Genomic DNA, 20,000 nt, shown 5'->3' on the forward strand with positions numbered 1-20,000 from the left:
AATATCTTCAGTTTTCGAGGAAACATAAATTTCCTTTAGCTCAGGATCTGTAAGGTGCATTTTAACAAACTGTTTTGAAACTAAGCCGATTGAATGATGTAATTTTCTCTTGTAGCCGACTCCAAACATGGCTCCTCGGAGAGGCCATGCCGTAAGTAATGAAGATGTAGAAATATGAGATGCATAACCCTCTGCTATTGCGCCTAATTGGTTGTGCGCCTGCACATGATAGTAAATTTGCTATGATGGAACTTGCGAATTAATTCTAATAGGTACTCGGGTGGATGATCTACTTGTATATTTTGTGATTTTCCCCTGAACAAGAAGTATCCTTGACAATATTATAAGTAGCAAATAAAGAATGCAAAACAATACATTAGGTGCTTTAGTTATTGAGAAGATAAAACAACAAAATAGAAACTCTGAGAATATGAAGCAAAAATAGAAATAGAACTTATGAACATATTTTTTCTTCTTCTTCTTCTTTTTCTTTTCCTTTTTTCTTTTTTTCTTTTTTCTTTTTTTCCCCCTTTTCCTTTTTTTTCTTCTTTTTTATTTTGAAAACATAAATTAGTTTTATTTCTATAATAACCTTTGGCTATAGATAGTAAAAATACATGTTATGTCCACTGCTATACTAGTTTATTAATTGTATTTAAACAGATATGGCTCCAGAAGTGCGTAATTACGAAGGAGTTGGTTATTAGTTCTACCTACATCAGCTGTACCCTTTCCTTGATTTTTGTAGAACATTTATCAAACAATTATTTTATTATTTCTATAATTGGTTGCATTTTGATAACATTATGATATGCATGGTATCAATGATAATAAAAGTTTTAAAAGAATAAAAAAAAACAATTCCAGCAAATCAGTTAATGGGGAAATCAGGTACTGTCACTGAGGTCCATTACTTTACCCTTTGGTGGCTGAGCATTTGTGGAGCCGTCTATGTGTAAAGAAATTCACAAAAAATACAAGGAACAGTACATAAACTCACAGTCAGTGGGTTAAACAAAGCTAGCTTGCACCTCACTTGTCAGAACTTCCATCATTTGCTAGTCAAGATCATCCAAGAAGCTCACAGTCATTGATCATACCCACAAAAATTAAAGTTACTTGTAACACTTGCTTTTATGCACTCTTTTTGTCAAGACCCTGTATTGCTGATGCAGTGTTGAGGGTGAGATATCAATCATTGATTAATTTCAACCAGTAATGTAACCAATCAAAATTGGTGTAATGCAATTTTAGAACATGTGATACCAGGGGGTTGAGTGTACTTCATTCTGAGTGGGCTGTAATACTTCAAAAGATTCATGCTTTTGATATAGATAAATATATATATATAAGATAGGAGAATGATATGTGAATAGAAAAGATAAAGATTTTTTTTTTCCCCCTACAGATCGAAAGTACTGTGATATTGATGTGATAGTAATAGGGACACGCATTCCCTATAACTTAGAAAAACATTCAATCATATTGTTAGAGTATTTTGCAAGGTGAGTGTTAATTAATGTCTTGTAGCTTTTTATCTGTTTATTTATATATTTATTTACTTATTTTTCAAATAATTTTGTTGTAAGTTTAATAACATGTTTTTATTAGTTCATTTCTCTATATTTTGTGTATATAGGTTTGTAGATATATATGTACATACATACATATATATATATATATATATATATATATATATATATATATATATATATATATATATATATATATATATATATATATATATATATATATATATATATATATATATATATATATATGTGTGTGTGTGTGTGTGTGTGTGTGTGTGTGTGTGTGTGTGTGTGTGTGTGTGTGTGTGTGTGTGTGTGTGTGTGTGTGTGTGTGTGTTTATATATACACACACACACATATATATATATTTGTGCATATCTATATCTTTATATATTTATGTGAATCTCTATATATGTATATATGCTAATATTTGGTATCAGTGGATTTCTCTTACTTGCTAGTACACTTATATGTAGGAATTATCCCATGCCATGGCACCCCCACATTCTTGGTGCCAATAGCAGGGGAGGGCATGAAAGGTATCAGGGAAATTATGGGGTAAACTAACAATAATATGATAACATAATGAAGATAATATCTCACTAAACTTCTGAATGTAAGGGGCTGCACCCCCTGCATTCAGCAATATAGTGGGCTGCTGCCCTTCCCATGGTGGGCTGCTATCCACTACATATTCACTGCAAGATAGAGCATAAAACAGACTTGGCATTAGGCGCTCCCACATGTCAGTCATATCCCCCCCCCCCTAATCCCTTGCTTGTTGGTATTGTGGGGGTCTTAGGAGATGGAAACTAAAGCCCAATGAATGGGATCTGCCCTGCCTTAGGCCTCAGCCCCTGCCTCAACCAATTTTTCATGGTCTTTTCTTCTCCTCCTTTCCTCCATATCTTCTTCATCCCCTTCTATTATCCCATTCCTAAGATGTGAGAGCTGTGCTGAAAGGATGAAAGGCTGGCTTTGTGTCAATTATAAACAGCCTCCAGGAGCCATGGGGACAATAATCCCTTTGTCAATCTCTTATCCCTCACCCCTTATGGGGACCCTGAGGGGTAGACTGTTTCTTTTCCTCATTTTATTGAGGCTCACCATGGCCAATAATGAAGATTCTTTACCCTTAGTAGGGGCATTAAGGCTTGCCCCTTCATCAGATTGTGAAAATGAGTTTCTTGTCTGCCTTTTTGACTATGATGCAGTGGCAGTACAGTGCTACACTATTTCTTGCAGAGGCCAGGGTAAGACCCATGCCAATTACCAAGATTAGCTTCCGTAGACATGACCTCCCCCATGAAGTTTATATTGGTGGAGTTTCCTATGATGTCTGGCCATATCAACCCTATCTTTGTCAATGTCAGAAATGTTGCCGTTTTGGCCTCCCAGACAAACTATCACTCCACAGCCTGCTGCCCTCTATGTGGTCTGTTCCATGCATATGCCAATTGTGGTGGCTCCATAATGTATTTCATAGGAGCTGCCCTGCCTATAAGCTTGAATGTGAGGTAGCAGTTTTCAGATTAAAGATAGGCTTCACTGTACATGAAGCCAGACAGGAGGTTTTTCTCTCTCTACTTATTCCAAAACTGTCCTTCCCTCTGCTCCTCTCTCATCTTCTCAAGAGGTCTCAACATTTCCCCCAGTATCTCATGCCTCTACCTCAAACCATCCTACCTCTGCTCCCCCTCTCCCCTAATCAAATTCCTTTTCCAATCTACACACCCCATTCCCTCTACTGTTCCCACCTGAATGCTCACATGAATCTTTTTGACACAACAGCGTCCTTCTCCAGACTCTTTCCTTCCTGGCACTCTTCCTGATACTTCACCACCATTCCCAGTCCCCTTTTCTCATCTCTCCGATTTTTCTCCTCCTATGTTTTCAAGAGCCACATCGGTTTTCCTTGAAAAATGCCCCTATTCCTTCTCAATTCACAGATAAACTGCAATATACTCAACCACCCTATCCCCTTAACCCTTCCTTTTTACGAATCTCTACTCTACTTCATTTGCTCTCTTTTCCCTTTTCCCTACTATACTATCCTATAATGCTCTCAGATCTTTGACATTAACTCCCCTTTGGATTCTTTTCCTCCTACTTTTCCAACAGCCATCTCTGTTTTCCTTAAACGTTCCTATTCCTTCCCCAGTGACAGAGTCACTACAATTCACTCAATCACCCAACCCCATTCAGGGGACCGTCCTTAAAAATAGGTAGTGGGGTCTAGGGGGTTGGGTTTGTCAAAAATAAGTTGAACCCATTTACACGCTTATATAGGAATGTAGAATAACCCAAATGAATATAAACTTCTGCAAAAAAAAATCAGCTGTGACGGGGTCTGTGAATACTAGCCAGTCACTTGCGGCATTGGCAATTTTTACACACATTTATCCCCTACTGGAATGATGCTAGAGTAGATGCTAGAAAACATTAATACAAGTGGCCTGAGACAAGCAATAACTGTGTTTATCCATATGTCATGTTGCCAAGTTTATTGTGCACAGAGGTAGCATTTTAGTTTATATTGTAACTCGGGAACCAGTCAAGACTTCTTCATGCAACAAATAGCATTTGAAAGAGAAATGTATATAGTTTTATAGTTAATTAGATAATGAATTTTCACAGAAGAAAGATTCACAAAATTAACAGAAACGTTCACAGTTTTTCCTCAAATTGAAATTTTCAAGCTTCTGTACAGCTATTCTCAAACAGTTTACGTCAAATCTAAGATTTGTTCATATCACTGGAGAGCTAATGGAATTCCACAGAAATTTTATAGGATCTATTAGTCACAATAACCAGTCTCCATGTTTTCATCTAATAAGCAGTATTAGAAAGGGAAATGAATGTAGTTTCTCTGTTGATTAGATGATAGAGACTGATTAAAGGAAATTGAGAGAAAATTAACTCGAACATCAATCTTTTCCTCTATGTAAAAAAGAAAAAAAAAAAGCAATTTTTTTAGAAAATGAGACATCAATCTCTTCAGATTTTATTGATGGTTATGCTGATTTTTGTTTTCATTGTAAAGTATGCAACAGTGTGGGCCAATAGCAGTACACGAGTGACATTTGTGGAAAAAATGGGGGGTAATAAGTCTTTTGAGAGGGTCTTCACTCCCCTTTGGGAGATATGTATAAATTTAGTACCAAAAGGTGCAGAATGCTAAAATACACAATATATTCAAATTTGAAGAAAATCAGTGTGATAATTTTTTCCTATTATGATTTTTGTTACTATTATTATATATATATATATTCCCCCTCCCCTCACCTTTCTACTAATCTCTGCTCTACTTCATTTCCTCCCTTCTTTTCCTTTTTCACTACAATACTATCCTATAACGGTCTCCAATCTTTGAAATCTAACACATGTTATTCTAATCTTCAACTCTTTACCCTTTTTGCCACAGTACTTTACCAGTCTATATGACTTGGTGTCTAGCACATATATTTTTGTCAACCATTAACCACCACGTCAGCTGTGCGCTCTACCCTGCCATGAATACGTGGATGATTCTTTGTCTTTTATTGTGGGGGTTGTCATTAGGCTATATAGTGACTGATTGTATATTTTCACCCTGCAATATCCTTAGTACTTTTTATGCCCTCCCTTGTTATTGGGGCCAAGATTGTTGCTAATGGGGAGAGGGGGTCTTTGATATATTTGAATACTTTACCAGTTCTATATGACTTGGTGTCTATCATATTTTTTTGCTTTAACTTTTTACCATTAACCACCATTTGAGTCGTAAGGTCTACCCTACCATGAATACGTGGATGATTTGTCTTCCATTGGCACAGCCCCCTTCATTAGGCTATATAATGACCGTTTCTGTGTATATCATTCATATTTTACTCTGCTATTTCCCTTGTATCTCTCATGCCATCCCCTGTTATTGGGGCCAAGATTTTCGCTAATGAGGTGGGGTTTCTTCAATATATTTGGATAGTAGAGTGAGAGGAATCCATTGATACCAAAATCATTTTGATTGATTATGTTCAGGTATTCTGAAATTTTAATTATATATTTATCTATATATTGCATAGATTCTATACAACGAATGTAAGCCTTTATGTACTTTGTATTTACCAAGCTAATTCTATAGTTAGTGTATGGATGAAATGATTAGAGACATGTAGATTCTAGGAAAAGATTTGAGGTGTTTTGCACCTCTGCATCATATTTTTTTTCTTTCTTTCTTTCTTCCTCTTCTTTCTTTTATAGTGTTATTTTTAATCTTCCTCTACATGCCTTTACTTAATATATATGCAATTTGTCACTGGAAATAAGAATAAAAGCAGAAAGAAAGTTTTTGTTTTAGCACTACCAATCGTTGATTGTACTTTCAGGCATGTTTTCTTTGGCTTAAATCACCCTTTAAATGCACTTAAGAAAATATGTACAGAAAGTACAGCAAACAAGAAGAGCATAAGAAATTATCTGAGTTAAAATTCTAAAAAATATTCAAATAAATTCCAGTATTGAACTCAATTTTTAAAAAAAACTTGTGATTGCAGATTCCATCGCGAATACACAGAAGGCAAGCTTCCAGAATGGACAATAACAAATTTTAAACTTCAGAATTTCCAAGCTGTCCAACGGAGATAAGGAAAATAAATTGTATTGAAAAAGTACCAAGGAAGTTTATTTTTGAATTGTGTAAACAAAAATCAAAGGAACATAAATTATTTGCTAATTACCTCTTGATATTTGTAAATAAACAGTGTATATGATATATATGAAAGTTTAATCTAATTTGTAAAGGTTGGATAGAATAATTATTAAACATATTCCAGTCATAATTTTTTAGTATGCCTTTCAAAAAATACCATAACTTGACTGAACCATTCTATGATTCAGTTTGGTCAAAAATAGTCTTTTTCTATTTCTAATGTAAATAATGTGCTAGTCTACCCCTGCATACTCACATGGATAATTCCTTTGTAGGGCTATTTTATTCTTTTGTGTTGGTGACTTTTGATAAATTGTAATGAAAATGAGATTCATATCAATAAAGACAAATATATTTTTACATATGTTTTCCTCATTGATATTGATTGTATTCAAAATGTCTAATAACATGAGTATGCCTTATTGTAGTCTTGAACATGACATTATATAAACTTGACCCTTTGTAAGCTGTATGTATCATGGCAAATAGAAAGAAGAATAATGTGATATTTTTTTTTATTATACATGATTTCATACATATTTATTTTAATGTACTGTACATTCCAATTTTACATGCACACTAGTATACACTCATTATTGCACTTTGATACATCAACCTTTTACAGTCAAATATGACATAACACAGAAGTTAACCATCCGAGAATTACATTTTAAATGCATTTTCCTGTTAAGAAAAAAAATGAAGAATTTGAAGAAAAAAAATATGAAAAAAGGCAATGTATTTAGACTTTGTAAAACAAAGTATATACAATATACCCTACATAACACTGAACCTTTCAGGAATTTATTTAATATCCCAGTGACATGAAGTACATCACCTATCATATCTGGTGATATAAGTAATGGAGCTAGTGAATAATAATACTTGTATTAAGAAAGAATTGAATAATTCACTTGCATCATACACATACCCATGCATTCAGTTGGTAACATATATCCTATACAGGTATATATGTAGTGCACACACATGCATGCACATACACAGAGCTAGCATTATCTGTTCCAAATTATCAGTAAAAATAAATAAATAAATAAATAAAAATATATGTATATAGATATATATATCAAATGAAAATATATTTTTCCTATATCTCAGATTATATTCCAGTTCAAACGATGTTTACAATAAAGTAAAAATACATTTATTGTACATATAATAGAAAAAAACATGTAGGATGAAGTGATTTGAGACAATGCTCTAAAGTACCATTTTCGACTTTTTTTTAATACAATTACTGTTCAGTATGTTATGGATTAAACCATACACATCCATACACTGGGATGACATCTTGAAGCTAGGTCAGTCCTGCTGTAAGTTGTGCACATTAAAGAGTCGTACATTCTTTTCTACCCTGGCAGCATTCACAGTGGAGAAATGGCTTTATAAAAGAAACTTAAAAACTCTTTTAGGCCTCTTTTACTTAAAAAAAAAAAAAAATGTTGCAGTGAAGAGTACAGAGTGGGGTATGTTTATGTCTATGTTTAACATGTTTCTGATTTTACCCTGGAGCAGCATCCAAATGAGTTGTTCTGTATAGCATGGGGCTTCCAACACAATTAGATTAGTGCATCATAAATAGGTAAAACTTTGACATATAAGAAGAAAAAAAATGCTTTGAACTGGGCATCATCTTTATCAATCTCCCTACTGTCTGGGTATTACATTTAACTCAATATCAGCTTGTAAAAAAGTTTGGCAAATGGACATGATCACATGGTTGTTGGCGAGCAACAACAGTTTCTCGTTTTCACCAGACTCGTTCGGCAGTTTGAGAGCAACATTAGGCACCTAAATCCCTTTATTTTGAAATAATTCTTAAAGATGTAAATATTTTAAAGGATTACCTTCACCTCGGGTGCTATTGCTTAAAAGGTTTACCATAGAAATTATGCCGTAACTATCAGAGTAAAACAAACTCTGTCTGAATTTATAACCTCTCTGACAGGGATTCGAACCCCCACCGCCATTGAAAAGAATTCACAAGACAGGCACTCTATCCACTGATAATTCATAATATCAAATGCGGCCAGTGCATTATTCCATCTTTCAAACTCCCTCTGATGAGTTGATGGCATGGGAATGGTAGTACTGTGATGCCACCAATAACTTTGTCCAGGAACAGCCATGACATGTACATACATGCCCCCACAGACAAAGGATTAATTATAAGGTAATTGCCCTATTTACATATGAACAAAATTTTTACTAATGCACTATTAAAAGAATATTACTTATTCTGATAATATTACAATTAAAATCAAACTAGATGTACTTATATAAACAAAATAATACATAGCTTTATGAAGTAAACCTATAGTATAAATCCATCTGTTTTCAACTTAAAGTACTTTATTTCACATATACACTAAGGAAATGTTTTGCATTTTACTGATACTTTTTTCTATTATTGAATTAATCAGATTAATTATTTAGTATTACTTCCTTTCAAACAAAAAAATTCATCTGCCTTATTTGGATTTTTAAAAAAATGCGAGATAATGCACTTGTAAAAATCAAATCCAAAAAAATAAAGTTTGGGATAAATTTTGACAAGGTAGAAGAGTACTTTACCTAACATCTTTTAGTCTTATTTTCAAATTTGACTGCAGAGAACTGCTGTCATATTTCTTTTTCTTTCTTTTATGGCTTCATTCAAACAATCTCAAGTACAAAAGATATTTGTTTTCTCTATTATAATTTTAATGAGAAGAAGTCATTATAAATTGAACTACATATTCAATTTTGGAAATACAATTTTGTTCCAGAATTATTGCACGTAACAACGAAAAATGGGGATGCATTAAAAATGTAAATTTTTAAAAACCATTTTCCATTTTCAAAATCTGATACAGTACCATCCTATAATGCTCTCTAATCTTTGACATCTAACACTTTATCCTAATCTTCAACTCTTCTTTTACCCTTTTTGCCACAGTACTTTACCAGTCTTTATGACCTTTAGTGTCTAGCACAGATAGTTGTTTCAACCATTAACCATTAACCACCATGTCAGCTGTATGCTCTGCCCTGCCATGAATACATGGACGATTCTTTGTCTTGATCTTGATGATAATGATGATTTTTTTTTTTTTTTTTTTTTTGGGGGGGGGGGGGAGACTTTAAGATCTAACAAAAATTGTACAGCCTTGACATCTGATACTCTTGCTAATTGATGGTTAATAGTTAAAAGTAAAATAACTGCAAGACATTTAAGGTCATGTAGCACTCATAGGACTGTACAGTAAAGGGTAGTGAAGGGGGGTTGAGTTAGTAGTTAGTTGTTCTATGTCAACTATCTAGAGAAATATTGAAAAGGTTAAAGATAGGTAAAGGAGTTGGTGAGTGAATGGGTTATGGTGGGGATGGGGGGGGTACGGGGATTAGATCAAGTGAAGGATATGTATGCATCTGATGAAGAACAGGTTGTCAAAGCAGAAAGTGTGGGATTCTGTAAGGATGTCTGATAAATTAGGAGGTCGGTGAAGGGAGGACTGATAGTCAAACTATCACATATCAGTTATAGGTCTTAATATAAGGCAAATTTCTTGTGCATGCCCTCACAGTCCTACATATGCATTTCTTTTTCCAAATCACCATGTATCACTCAAATTAATTGACATCATTTATAAAAAAACATATTCTTTAGAAATTTATAAATTGATATTTATAAGTAATATCATTCTTTCATGTGAAAATTCTCTCTCTCTCTCTCTCTCTCTCTTTCTCTCTCTCTCTCTCTCTCTCTCTCTCTCTCTCTCTCTCTCTCTCTCTCTCTCTCTCTCTCTCTCTCTCTCTCTCTCTCTCTCTCTCTCTCTCTCTCTCTCTCTCTCTCTCTCTCTCTCTCTCTCTCTCTCTCTCTCTCTCTCTCTCTCTCTCTCTCTCTCTCTCTCTCTCTCTCTCTCTCTCTCTCTCTCTCTCTCTCTCTCTCATAAATATATGCATGTGTCTTTAAAAATATGGTGGTTTGTGCATCTATATACAGAATGAATAGTATTTTGTAAACTTACAAAGTAGTTTCCCAAAGTTTGTGAAAATGACTTAATTTTACTCCCAACAAAAATATTGCCTCTAAAAACACATTGGCAGAACAACAAAAGTATTGCCTTCCATTATGAAAACCAGGCGGTGCCATAAGTATCAAAAGAACATTATTATGGAGCAAAGAAGAAACTCTTTATTATGTTCTCCAAAGTCTGAATAATTTTGGTAGAAGAAACTGATTTTGTCATGACAAAATGGTACTTATCCTCATTTTATTTCTGTATATATAATCTTTAAAAAAAGGACCTTGCTGACAAAACTATATATCTTTAAACATTCTTCAATTTCATTTTTAAATTTAACCCAAAACTTATACGCCTGAATAAATATTAAAACTCCCACAATGGTTGTGCTTCTTCTAAGGCACGTGATACTGGCCCTGGACTGTTATGGAAACCCTCAATGAAATACTTAGCATAATGCCGTAGGGATGGGATGTATACATATGCTATGCTCACTGTGAATTTAATTCATTTACTGTCTTTCCACATAGATGGCGCCAAAATACTTAGCTATAAACCAATTTTTAGAATGGCGGATTTTATATGGTTATATATGCTGCCTTTATGTAACAGAAGATTACTATGTGCACAGTCCTGTATCAAAAGAAAATTAAACACAATGAAAAACATAAGTGATATGTTTCACAAATATCATAAGTTTCATTAATGGTTTGCGCAGACATGCTGCTACCAAGTTTTTCTTAGCATTTCCAATTTCTCTGCAATCAACACACAATGTTTACGTGTTACACCACCTCTTTTCTTTGCTGAATTCATAATGGGGCTATACAACAGTAAAGAAATTATAAAATGAGAAGGCATGAGCAGGAATGCCTGTTAGCACGTGCAAACAAGACCCAACTGCTCATCCAGGAGTATATCGCCATCAAAACATAAACAGTGATTCCAGAAAACAGAGGCACCCCAACACTAAATTTGAAAATGTGCTTTGAAATCAATGGTGGAAATCAGAAGGAACTGGATTGTTGATGGCCAGATTTTTTAAAGTCAACATGTACTACCTATCTCACTTGTTTACCCTTTTCCTTAAAATTTGGAAATATTTTCTTTTTTCTTGTATTGTTATTAGTGATGTCTGTAACAGTATAATAATTATAATGTCTAATAATAATAACAGCATCACTATTGATACCATTAACATAAAAAAAAAACATTTTCCCAGAAAACACGTACAGGTGAAATCTGGTAAGGTCACAAGGTCAACCAATTGACTACTTGGTAGCTATCCACTAGTGGAGCCATATATGTATTAAGACATTTCACAAAACAATTCTACAGTGAACACATTTTCCCAGCAGCACTGGGCTAAAAAATATATTCAGAACAGGCACAATTCTTTTCAGAATAATCCTGAGGCTGACTGAAAAATAACATTGATTCCCATGATTCATGTACTTAGTTGAATTTCCATTATATTTCTAATGTTCCTACAGTACTGGTTTTCATACTTTAGATATTGCATTTTTTTTGTATTTGCATGCCCTGGGCTGAAAACTTTGCTTGGGTCTCCCATATAACTTTATTATTGTACCTGATAATCACAACTCCATGCAAATATTAAGCTAGAATTGCAATATTAAACTATATAAGCACTATTTTGTGGGATAAAAGTTCTGTTCACACAAGGTGTACACAATAAAAGAAGTATTCAGTTAATAAGACTTGTGGTGTGAGAAAACTAAAGGAATCAAATGGAGATTCACTTCAAAAGATCTAATGTGACTACACATACATATCACATGTCACTATGGCAATCAAGGCTGAGGTACAATGCTTCATCATAGGTCCTCAATCCATGTTCATAAATGCTTCTGGATCCTGTAAAAAATGGAAAGCTAATTAATTTCCTTCATTTTATTTTGTTCGAAAGAGCAGATTATGTAGTAAATTATATGGCTATGTTCTTATGAAGTTGAAGTTTAGGGATTTAAAATATATAAAACATATACCATACAGAATAAATACAGTTGAAAATTTAGACACACTTTCCAAAAAAAGTTAATTAATTTTTGTTACTGGTATACAAAAGTTTACATTGCAAATGCTGTAAATCTATTTTGTATACGATTCCATAATCAAAAGAGAACTTTCATAATTACTGCAAAATGGGACAGGAACCTTAACTTACCTGATTCAGCTTCTTGAATTCTACGATCTGAGTAAAGATGTATTCAAGAATGTACTTAGCCTCCCTGGATGTTGGTGGCAGCTTTGAGGTAACTCCCAGGATATCTCCACACTCCCTCACATAATACTCCAAGTCCTCATCTTTACATTTGTTGGTAACCTGTAACAAGAGTATGCAAATTTGTTGAATTACTGGAGTTTATCAAAGCATTTTTCTATGGTAAAGATTTATCAGCTGTACTGAATGAGTATCTCATACTTTGAGAAAATTATGTACAACACAATGAAGGCAATAAAATAATTTGTGAAATACAGAAATTTGTATTTGTCCACCATTTACATTCATCAGAACTATACATACCTGCGCCAGTCTAGACTTCTCAGAACTGAATGCCTCATCTAAGTCATACAACTCTAGAGATGGGTGTGGCAATTCTCGAAATGAAGGAGGAAACACCTATAGAGATGAGAAAAAGAAAAAAAATAATAATGTCTATCACAAAATATCAAATTGAGCATAAAAACATCACTTAACTTGACTGAGTACTTCATTAGTGAGACTATAAATAGAACAGAAACTTACTGCAGGCTGTAGCGGTGGCAAAGGCGTCTCAAATTGTGGAGTTATCAGGCGAAGTGGCTCATGTTTCACATTTAGCTTGCTATAAGCCTCAATAGCAGCAGGCACAAGTTGCATGTCTATTGATGTCAACTGTTAGAAAAATAAAGAGTAACTTGTTAGGCTGGCTTTACTCCCTTGAAATTACTTTGTTTTTCAAAGCATAAATAACCCACAGTCCAGAATAACATCAGCTACCTTCATGCTAAAAAGGTGCCTGAAACTTGATTAAAAAAAGAAAGGAAAAAAAAACTTGCCTTGAAAACCTAATTTAAACCTCTCATTTATGATTTCCCTTGATGACAAATAAAATTACAAAGAACAACAAGTGTCAACTAAGCAGTTTCAGTTTCCATTTTTATTTATAATCTGAATCAAAATTCTCACTTTCTTAAGGTAGAAAACATGTCATTATTTTACTCCTATAAATTACTAGGATTTCTTGCCATAAAGGCAAAAAAAATTATATGTATTTTACATAATTCTATACATATATAGACTTGAGACATTTTTACTGACTCTATATAAGCAAGTCTTGTCCACAGAATCACAACAATTTCTAGAAAAATTATCTTGTGTGAATTATTAAATGAAAAAGTTATAAATAAACCTACTGACTGTACCTATAACTTTATAAGAAATGCATTAAAATGTGTATGATAATTTTGGCAAATCACATATAATTAATAAGTAGGAGCTATTGTGTTATTTGACAAGATGTCAATATACTACTTAATCTCAGTTTGTATGCTATTTTCAAACTTAAACACAGACATATGTACATACTTGTAGGTTACATCCAGAGGGTAAAATGGTTGCCTTTGCCTACATTAAGTATATGAAATGAGAACTCAAAGACTTGCCTTCGTATGAAAGAGTTGTGTGTAGTCTGTCGGTACTTCCTCAGACTCCTGAAGACATGTCCTTAAACCATCAGCCAAGGAAGCTGTGTCAGGTGTCATGTTGTAATCAGATATCTGAAAGATGGGGAAAAAATAATAAAAATAAGAAGTACATCACAAAAATAAATATACACTGCACATCTCCATTACTGGTTCAAGTCACTGCATCAAACTCTACAAATGGCAAATAATAATATTTGCACATCATGCTTTATACCTCAGGATCATCTGCATCGATCTGATTAAGCTTGAAATCAGCAGCTGTGAGGAACTGGAAAATAACATCCTTTATCTTGCTGTTCTCTTCACGATCTATGTACTGATCATTGAACATGTGGGCAGAGCCTAACACTGCCACACGTCCATGGCTGGAGGGTTGTTCGTAGAAGGCACACACCTTAAAAATGTGCAAAAGTATGTTAATAGATGATCTCTCTCTTTCAAGTACAACATTTCTTTCTAGAAAATCAAGAGTTCTATGTATCTGCATAATATTTACAAGAGAGATAGATATTTACAGGTCTGTTAAGAGGAAATGAGATGCTCCCAGTAGAAAGTACAGCAACGGCTGGTCGAGCAACATTCAAGGTACATCCAAATGGATACACAAATGACATGGACCTGAAAAACAGGAGTTCTCATATAAATCTAAAGTTCAACTGAAAACTATGTTTTTTTGTGTGTAATTATTTCTCTGTATATGCATGTGTATATGAATAAACAGATACATATAATTTAGCAAATATATAATTTAGTAAATATGTAATTTATAAAATATATATATTCATGTATAATTTATTAAATATATAATGCACTAAATATATAATTTAGTGCATTTCACAATGGAAGAAAGTTGAGCAGAATTAAGTTCAAGTTACTGTTAGTGTGGTTTCTCATGTGGCCCCTTGTAAAAATCAATTGCCCACCTCTGGTCTAGAGTCTCATGTTCTGACTTTTGTTCTACTAGATAATAAAAATGACCATGAGATACAAGCACTATTTTATACCTACCTAATGTATGAAACAGACTTCAGACTGGGTCACAAATGGAATATTACCTTGAATATGATTTCATAATAAAAGAAATTCTGGAGTATATTAGATATTATTTACATACACTAAATGGCAACTGATGTGTGTTTATCCTGGATGCTACTGCTCAGTGCCCAGCGAGATCAGTAAGGAATATCATTTGTGGATTGTAATATGCCTACCTTTGAGTAAATGAGAGAACAAAATGAATACAGGAATTTTGCTCGACTTGGAAGACATCTATGAAGCTCAATTTAATTCATAAATGCATACATATATTTTCACAACAAATATCAGAGAAAGTAAATTATTTTTTTTATCTAGACAACCCTCTATATGGCATTCAAAATAAGATTAAACATTGTAAAATAATAATATTAATGATTAGAAATACAAATAAAATTCCAAAGAGATGAGGAAAATAAGAGTCTTCTATTGAAAAGGAGAAAAAAACAATAATCCCTGAAAAGATATCAGATAAAGAAAAAAGAAGTCGCACTGCAAGAAAGAGACAATGAAAAAAATAGCCTACCTATTTGTGAGTGCATCATCCAAGAGCAAGCCAGGAAGATTCCTTCCGGAGGCTTCTAGGATGGCCCTGTTTAATATGCCATTTGTAATGAGGCACTCCTTGGGATGGAAATATTTGTAGTAGCAAGTACGCACTACTGAGTCTGCAAAGATTTACTGGAATCAGTAAACAGCAGTAGCTAATCATCTGCATTTTGAAGTCTTTCTATTCTAATACTTTCCAATACACAATCTTAATTTTAGGCTTTTCTTAATATCTATGGTAGCAAAGAGATGGTTATGAGACTGTATAAAATTAAAAGAGAAAACTGCTTCAACTACCTTAAAACAATTATTTCAAATTCAAGAAATCTATGACTCATTAGCCAGTAAATGTAGATACATATTTATGTAATATTACTAATAAAAAAATACTTTAATAGTATGTTGGAAGGTATTTACCATTATTTACAGCTATTCCATACTCCTCCAAAAGGAAGTTTATGTTAGAATTGGCCTTTTTCTCTCCACCCTCCTCAGCCAATACAAAAAGGCTGCCTCCTTCATCCACATGCCGTCGTAGTATAGCAAATTGTCCTTCTGTGAACCTCTGTCGAGGACACGCCAACACAATCACACCAGCTTGTCCAACGCTTTCTTTGTTCAGTTCATCACGGTTGCTTTGAAAAGTAAAATAACCTCATAAAAAATATACTCTTGCTAGCTTGGGATACCTTGCTGATATCCTCTTTAAGAATATCAAATATCAAAAGAGAATTAATCAAATGACGATCTGTGAGAAATGAGCACCCGCTTTCAAATATTCACCTTACAAAGATTTTCAATTTGCATTTCAAAAAATCTAACACCTACACTTCTAAAACCTAAAACTTCATGTTCAATGAAAAAATAATAGTACAGAAATTCCTCTGAATTACTTGAGTCAGACACATACTTAATGAGTCCTATTTATCAATATCATCTTCACTTGTCAAACTTCTAGAACTAACCTGATGACCTTCCACTGTGTCTTGAGTTTGCGAAGAAGAGTCTTGTAACCATCACTGAGTCTGAAGAGTTCTCCTTTGGACTCGTCAAACAGAATAACATTGTTCCGTTCCTTCACCTCTAGGCCTGCTTTCTGAATTAAAAGTACAGCATGTTGGCATAAAACCTATCTTTCTATAAACAAACTTAAATCAAAATAGCAAATCTAGTATCCTGATTATTTTGTGGACTGTTTTCCTAAAATTATTCTATCTGACATCTTAAAAGAATAAAAACAAAATCAAATCTTGTTTCTTTTAAATGTATTTTCATTTCTATAATATACTTTCAAATGACATATCTTATCACATACAAGATTTTTAACCAAACATACACTTACAATTGTAGGGGCCATGGTCGTATAATAAATCTGAGTTAGTGTCCTTGGATGTTCTTAGAAATCTGAAATGCAAGTTAATATATATTTCCAATGGAAATTATTAGGGACAGAGGTAAACAAAACATAAACTTTTAAATACAGAATCTAAAACTGGCATTAGCATATATATAACGAACTATTCTATCACAGACGCTGACTTTCTCGCAAATTTCCTGCCATTTCCCCAAATGCATAGTCGCCAAGTGCTCGGTTACGATTCCTACCTGATATCAACTGTTTCTCCTTTTCTTTGATTTTCAGTTTTTTTTTTATAATAATATAACAATGATAATAATGATAGTAACAATAAGCATTAAAAAATAACAATAATAATTTTAATAATAACAATAATCTTAGATATGATACTAATTATAATAACAATTATAATAAAAAATATCATTAATAATAACAACAATAATAATAACAATAATAATAATAATATTAATAATAATAATAATAATAATAATAATAATAATAATAATAATAATAATAATAATAATAACAATCAAAATAAAAAACAAACAAATAAAACTAATAAAAATAGTATAAATTCTAATAACAATCATAATAATAAATATCATAAACAATAATAATACCAATAATAATAATAATAATAATATGATGATGATGATGATGATGATGATGATGATGATGATGATGATGATGATGATGATGATGATGATGATGATGATGATGATGATGATGATGGTGGTGGTGGTGGTGGTGGTGGTGGTGATAATGGTGGTGATAGTGATGATGATAGTGATGATGATGATAGTGATGATGATGATAGTGATGGTGATGATAGTGATGGTTATGATAGTGATGGTGATGATAGTGGTGAGGATGATGATGATGATGATAGTAATAATAATAACATTAACATTAACATTAACATTAACAATAACAACAACAATAATAATAACAATAATAATAACAATAATAATAATAACAATAATAACAATAATAACAATAATAATAATAACAATAATAATAATAATAATAATAATAATAATAATAATAATAATAATAATAATAATAATAATAATAATAATAATAATAATAATAATAATAATAATAATAGTAATAGTAATAATAATAATAATAATAATAATAATAATAATAATAATAATAATAATAATAATAATAATAATAATAATAATAATAATGATAATGATAATATTAATAAATATGACAACAACAATAATCATAATCATAATCATAATCATAATCATAATCATAATCATAATCATAATCATAATCATAATCATAATCATAATCATAATCATAATCATAATCATAATCATAATCATAATCATAATCATAATCATAATCATAATCATAATCATAATCATAATCATAATCATAATCATAATCATAATCATAATCATAATCATAATCATAATCATAATCATAATCATAATCATAATCATAATCATAATCATAATCATAATCATAATCATAATCATAATCATAATCATAATCATAATCATAATCATAATCAATCATGATTATGATTATGATTATCATAATCAATCATGATAATGATAATGATAATGATAATGATAATGATAATGATAATGATAATGATAATGATAATGATAATGATAATGATAATGATAATGATAATGATAATGATAATGATAATGATAATGATAATGATAATAATGATAATGATAATAATGAAAATAATAACAATAACAATAATAATAATGATGATAATAATAATAACAATAATAATAACAATAACAACAAAAATAGTAGCAGTATGAAAAAAAAAAATCCACAAAAATTACAAGGAATGCGAAATAAGGTCAGGTCAGTTAAGCCTACTAATTGTTGAGCCCTTTGTAAACAAAATTTGCAAAACAAAACTACAGTGGAGAGTATATGTACCTGGTAACAATGTGTTATTGTTACTAGTTCCAAAAGTTTGTAAAGGTATGAATTATACCACGGACTCTTCAGGCTATGGATAATAAAAAAGCCAACCTTAACCTCATTACTGCATTATAATTTACTGACCAAATTACAAATCCACACACAATTAAAGTAAATATCTGAAAAAGGACTGTACAAATATGGAGAAAAACTAGGGTGGCCCTAGATTGGAAACTTTGCAAAGTGCATGGTGGAGTTGTAGTTTAGAAGCAGAAACTGCGCAGTTACAGGTACAGATTGATACAAAAATCCGCGACTGAGTAAGAGTTGCTGGTTTCGTTGGTCCAATCAGCCAGTCATTGGCTTCAACTCAAGGAATTCCCAATTCACGGTTGTGCGTTTAAGCCTCCAATTACTAAATGGCGTAGCTGAGACTAAAGAATTTATCCAAATGGTGCGGCCAAAACCGCAGCTGAGATATCACAGCAAACTTACCTATCTGGGTGTGGCCCCAATATCCAAAATTAATATTTATACCAACACTATCAATTATCAAAAATAAAGTGCTGTAAGTAAAGGTAAGACCAAATAACACTATGAATTAGTGATCATACAGTCAAGTTCACCATCTATATTGCGCCAAGAATGAATTTGTTGACCTTCCTGGCAATATAACATGAATTATGGAATAAATCTAAACTCTATATTTCTAAATATATGTGAACAGATGTCTGCTGATCTTTTCTGAGTGTAAAGTGTAAATCTTACTGCATCTTTTCATGCAGTCCTATATCTGAATATCAAATAACAAATTACTTTTTGATCTTGACGGATCTCTAATACCAACGTTCCTGTCCTAATGCAAGGCAATAAAACTTCATAAATTTTATATCAAAAAGATCATACCAATCATATTCCTCTCTTCTTGCTCTGAATGATAGATTCCGTCTTTGGTATAGTATCCTACGATAAATCCTGAGTATTTTTGTATAAAACTACCTAAGTGTTGATGTAGCTCTTCGCTTTCCGTGATTGTTTACAGTGTTGACGGACTGTCACACATTTTCTTATTTACCTTACCATTCATAACTCTAAAACTTTGCTCCCCTAATGGAGTGCACTATCAAATATCCTACAATAGACGAAAAAGGAAGTTATCACACCGATCGTACCTTCGAATCCCGCAGTGTTTGTTTAC

At 32.4% G+C, this 20,000-nt stretch overlaps 2 protein-coding genes across 4 annotated transcripts in view; one reads left to right on the forward strand and one right to left on the reverse strand.

The window, feature by feature from the left end:
* LOC113823025 (m-AAA protease-interacting protein 1, mitochondrial) overlaps nucleotides 1–6,344 on the forward strand; it is a 20,409-nt gene extending 14,065 nt beyond the window's left edge. For 2 of the 3 annotated variants that reach the window (XM_070123108.1, XM_070123113.1), the window contains exons 6-8: nucleotides 116–151; nucleotides 1,409–1,505; nucleotides 6,066–6,300. In XM_070123108.1, coding sequence (XP_069979209.1) covers nucleotides 116–151; nucleotides 1,409–1,505; nucleotides 6,066–6,156 — 224 coding nt within the window. In that variant the 3' untranslated portion in view covers nucleotides 6,157–6,300. Of the gene's footprint in view, nucleotides 1–115; nucleotides 152–1,408; nucleotides 1,506–6,065 lie in introns of all 3 variants that reach the window. The other variant, XM_070123123.1, reaches the window with a different exon arrangement.
* Nucleotides 6,345–11,947: 5,603 nt separating this feature from the next.
* IFT52 (intraflagellar transport 52) overlaps nucleotides 11,948–20,000 on the reverse strand; it is an 8,111-nt gene continuing 58 nt past the window's right edge. Inside the window, exons 1-12 of the mRNA XM_027375619.2 lie at nucleotides 19,975–20,000; nucleotides 16,883–16,944; nucleotides 16,506–16,636; nucleotides 15,958–16,175; nucleotides 15,518–15,659; nucleotides 14,472–14,574; nucleotides 14,171–14,350; nucleotides 13,915–14,028; nucleotides 13,016–13,144; nucleotides 12,794–12,889; nucleotides 12,434–12,592; nucleotides 11,948–12,123 (exon numbers count right to left, since the gene is read on the reverse strand). The exon at nucleotides 19,975–20,000 is cut by the window's right edge and continues 58 nt beyond it. Coding sequence (XP_027231420.1) covers nucleotides 12,094–12,123; nucleotides 12,434–12,592; nucleotides 12,794–12,889; nucleotides 13,016–13,144; nucleotides 13,915–14,028; nucleotides 14,171–14,350; nucleotides 14,472–14,574; nucleotides 15,518–15,659; nucleotides 15,958–16,175; nucleotides 16,506–16,636; nucleotides 16,883–16,897 — 1,317 coding nt within the window. The 5' untranslated portion in view covers nucleotides 16,898–16,944; nucleotides 19,975–20,000 and the 3' untranslated portion in view covers nucleotides 11,948–12,093. The remainder of the gene's footprint in view (nucleotides 12,124–12,433; nucleotides 12,593–12,793; nucleotides 12,890–13,015; nucleotides 13,145–13,914; nucleotides 14,029–14,170; nucleotides 14,351–14,471; nucleotides 14,575–15,517; nucleotides 15,660–15,957; nucleotides 16,176–16,505; nucleotides 16,637–16,882; nucleotides 16,945–19,974) is intronic.

Source organism: Penaeus vannamei, chromosome 1, assembly GCF_042767895.1.
Source record: "Penaeus vannamei isolate JL-2024 chromosome 1, ASM4276789v1, whole genome shotgun sequence".
Classification (NCBI taxonomy): domain Eukaryota; kingdom Metazoa; phylum Arthropoda; class Malacostraca; order Decapoda; family Penaeidae; genus Penaeus; species Penaeus vannamei.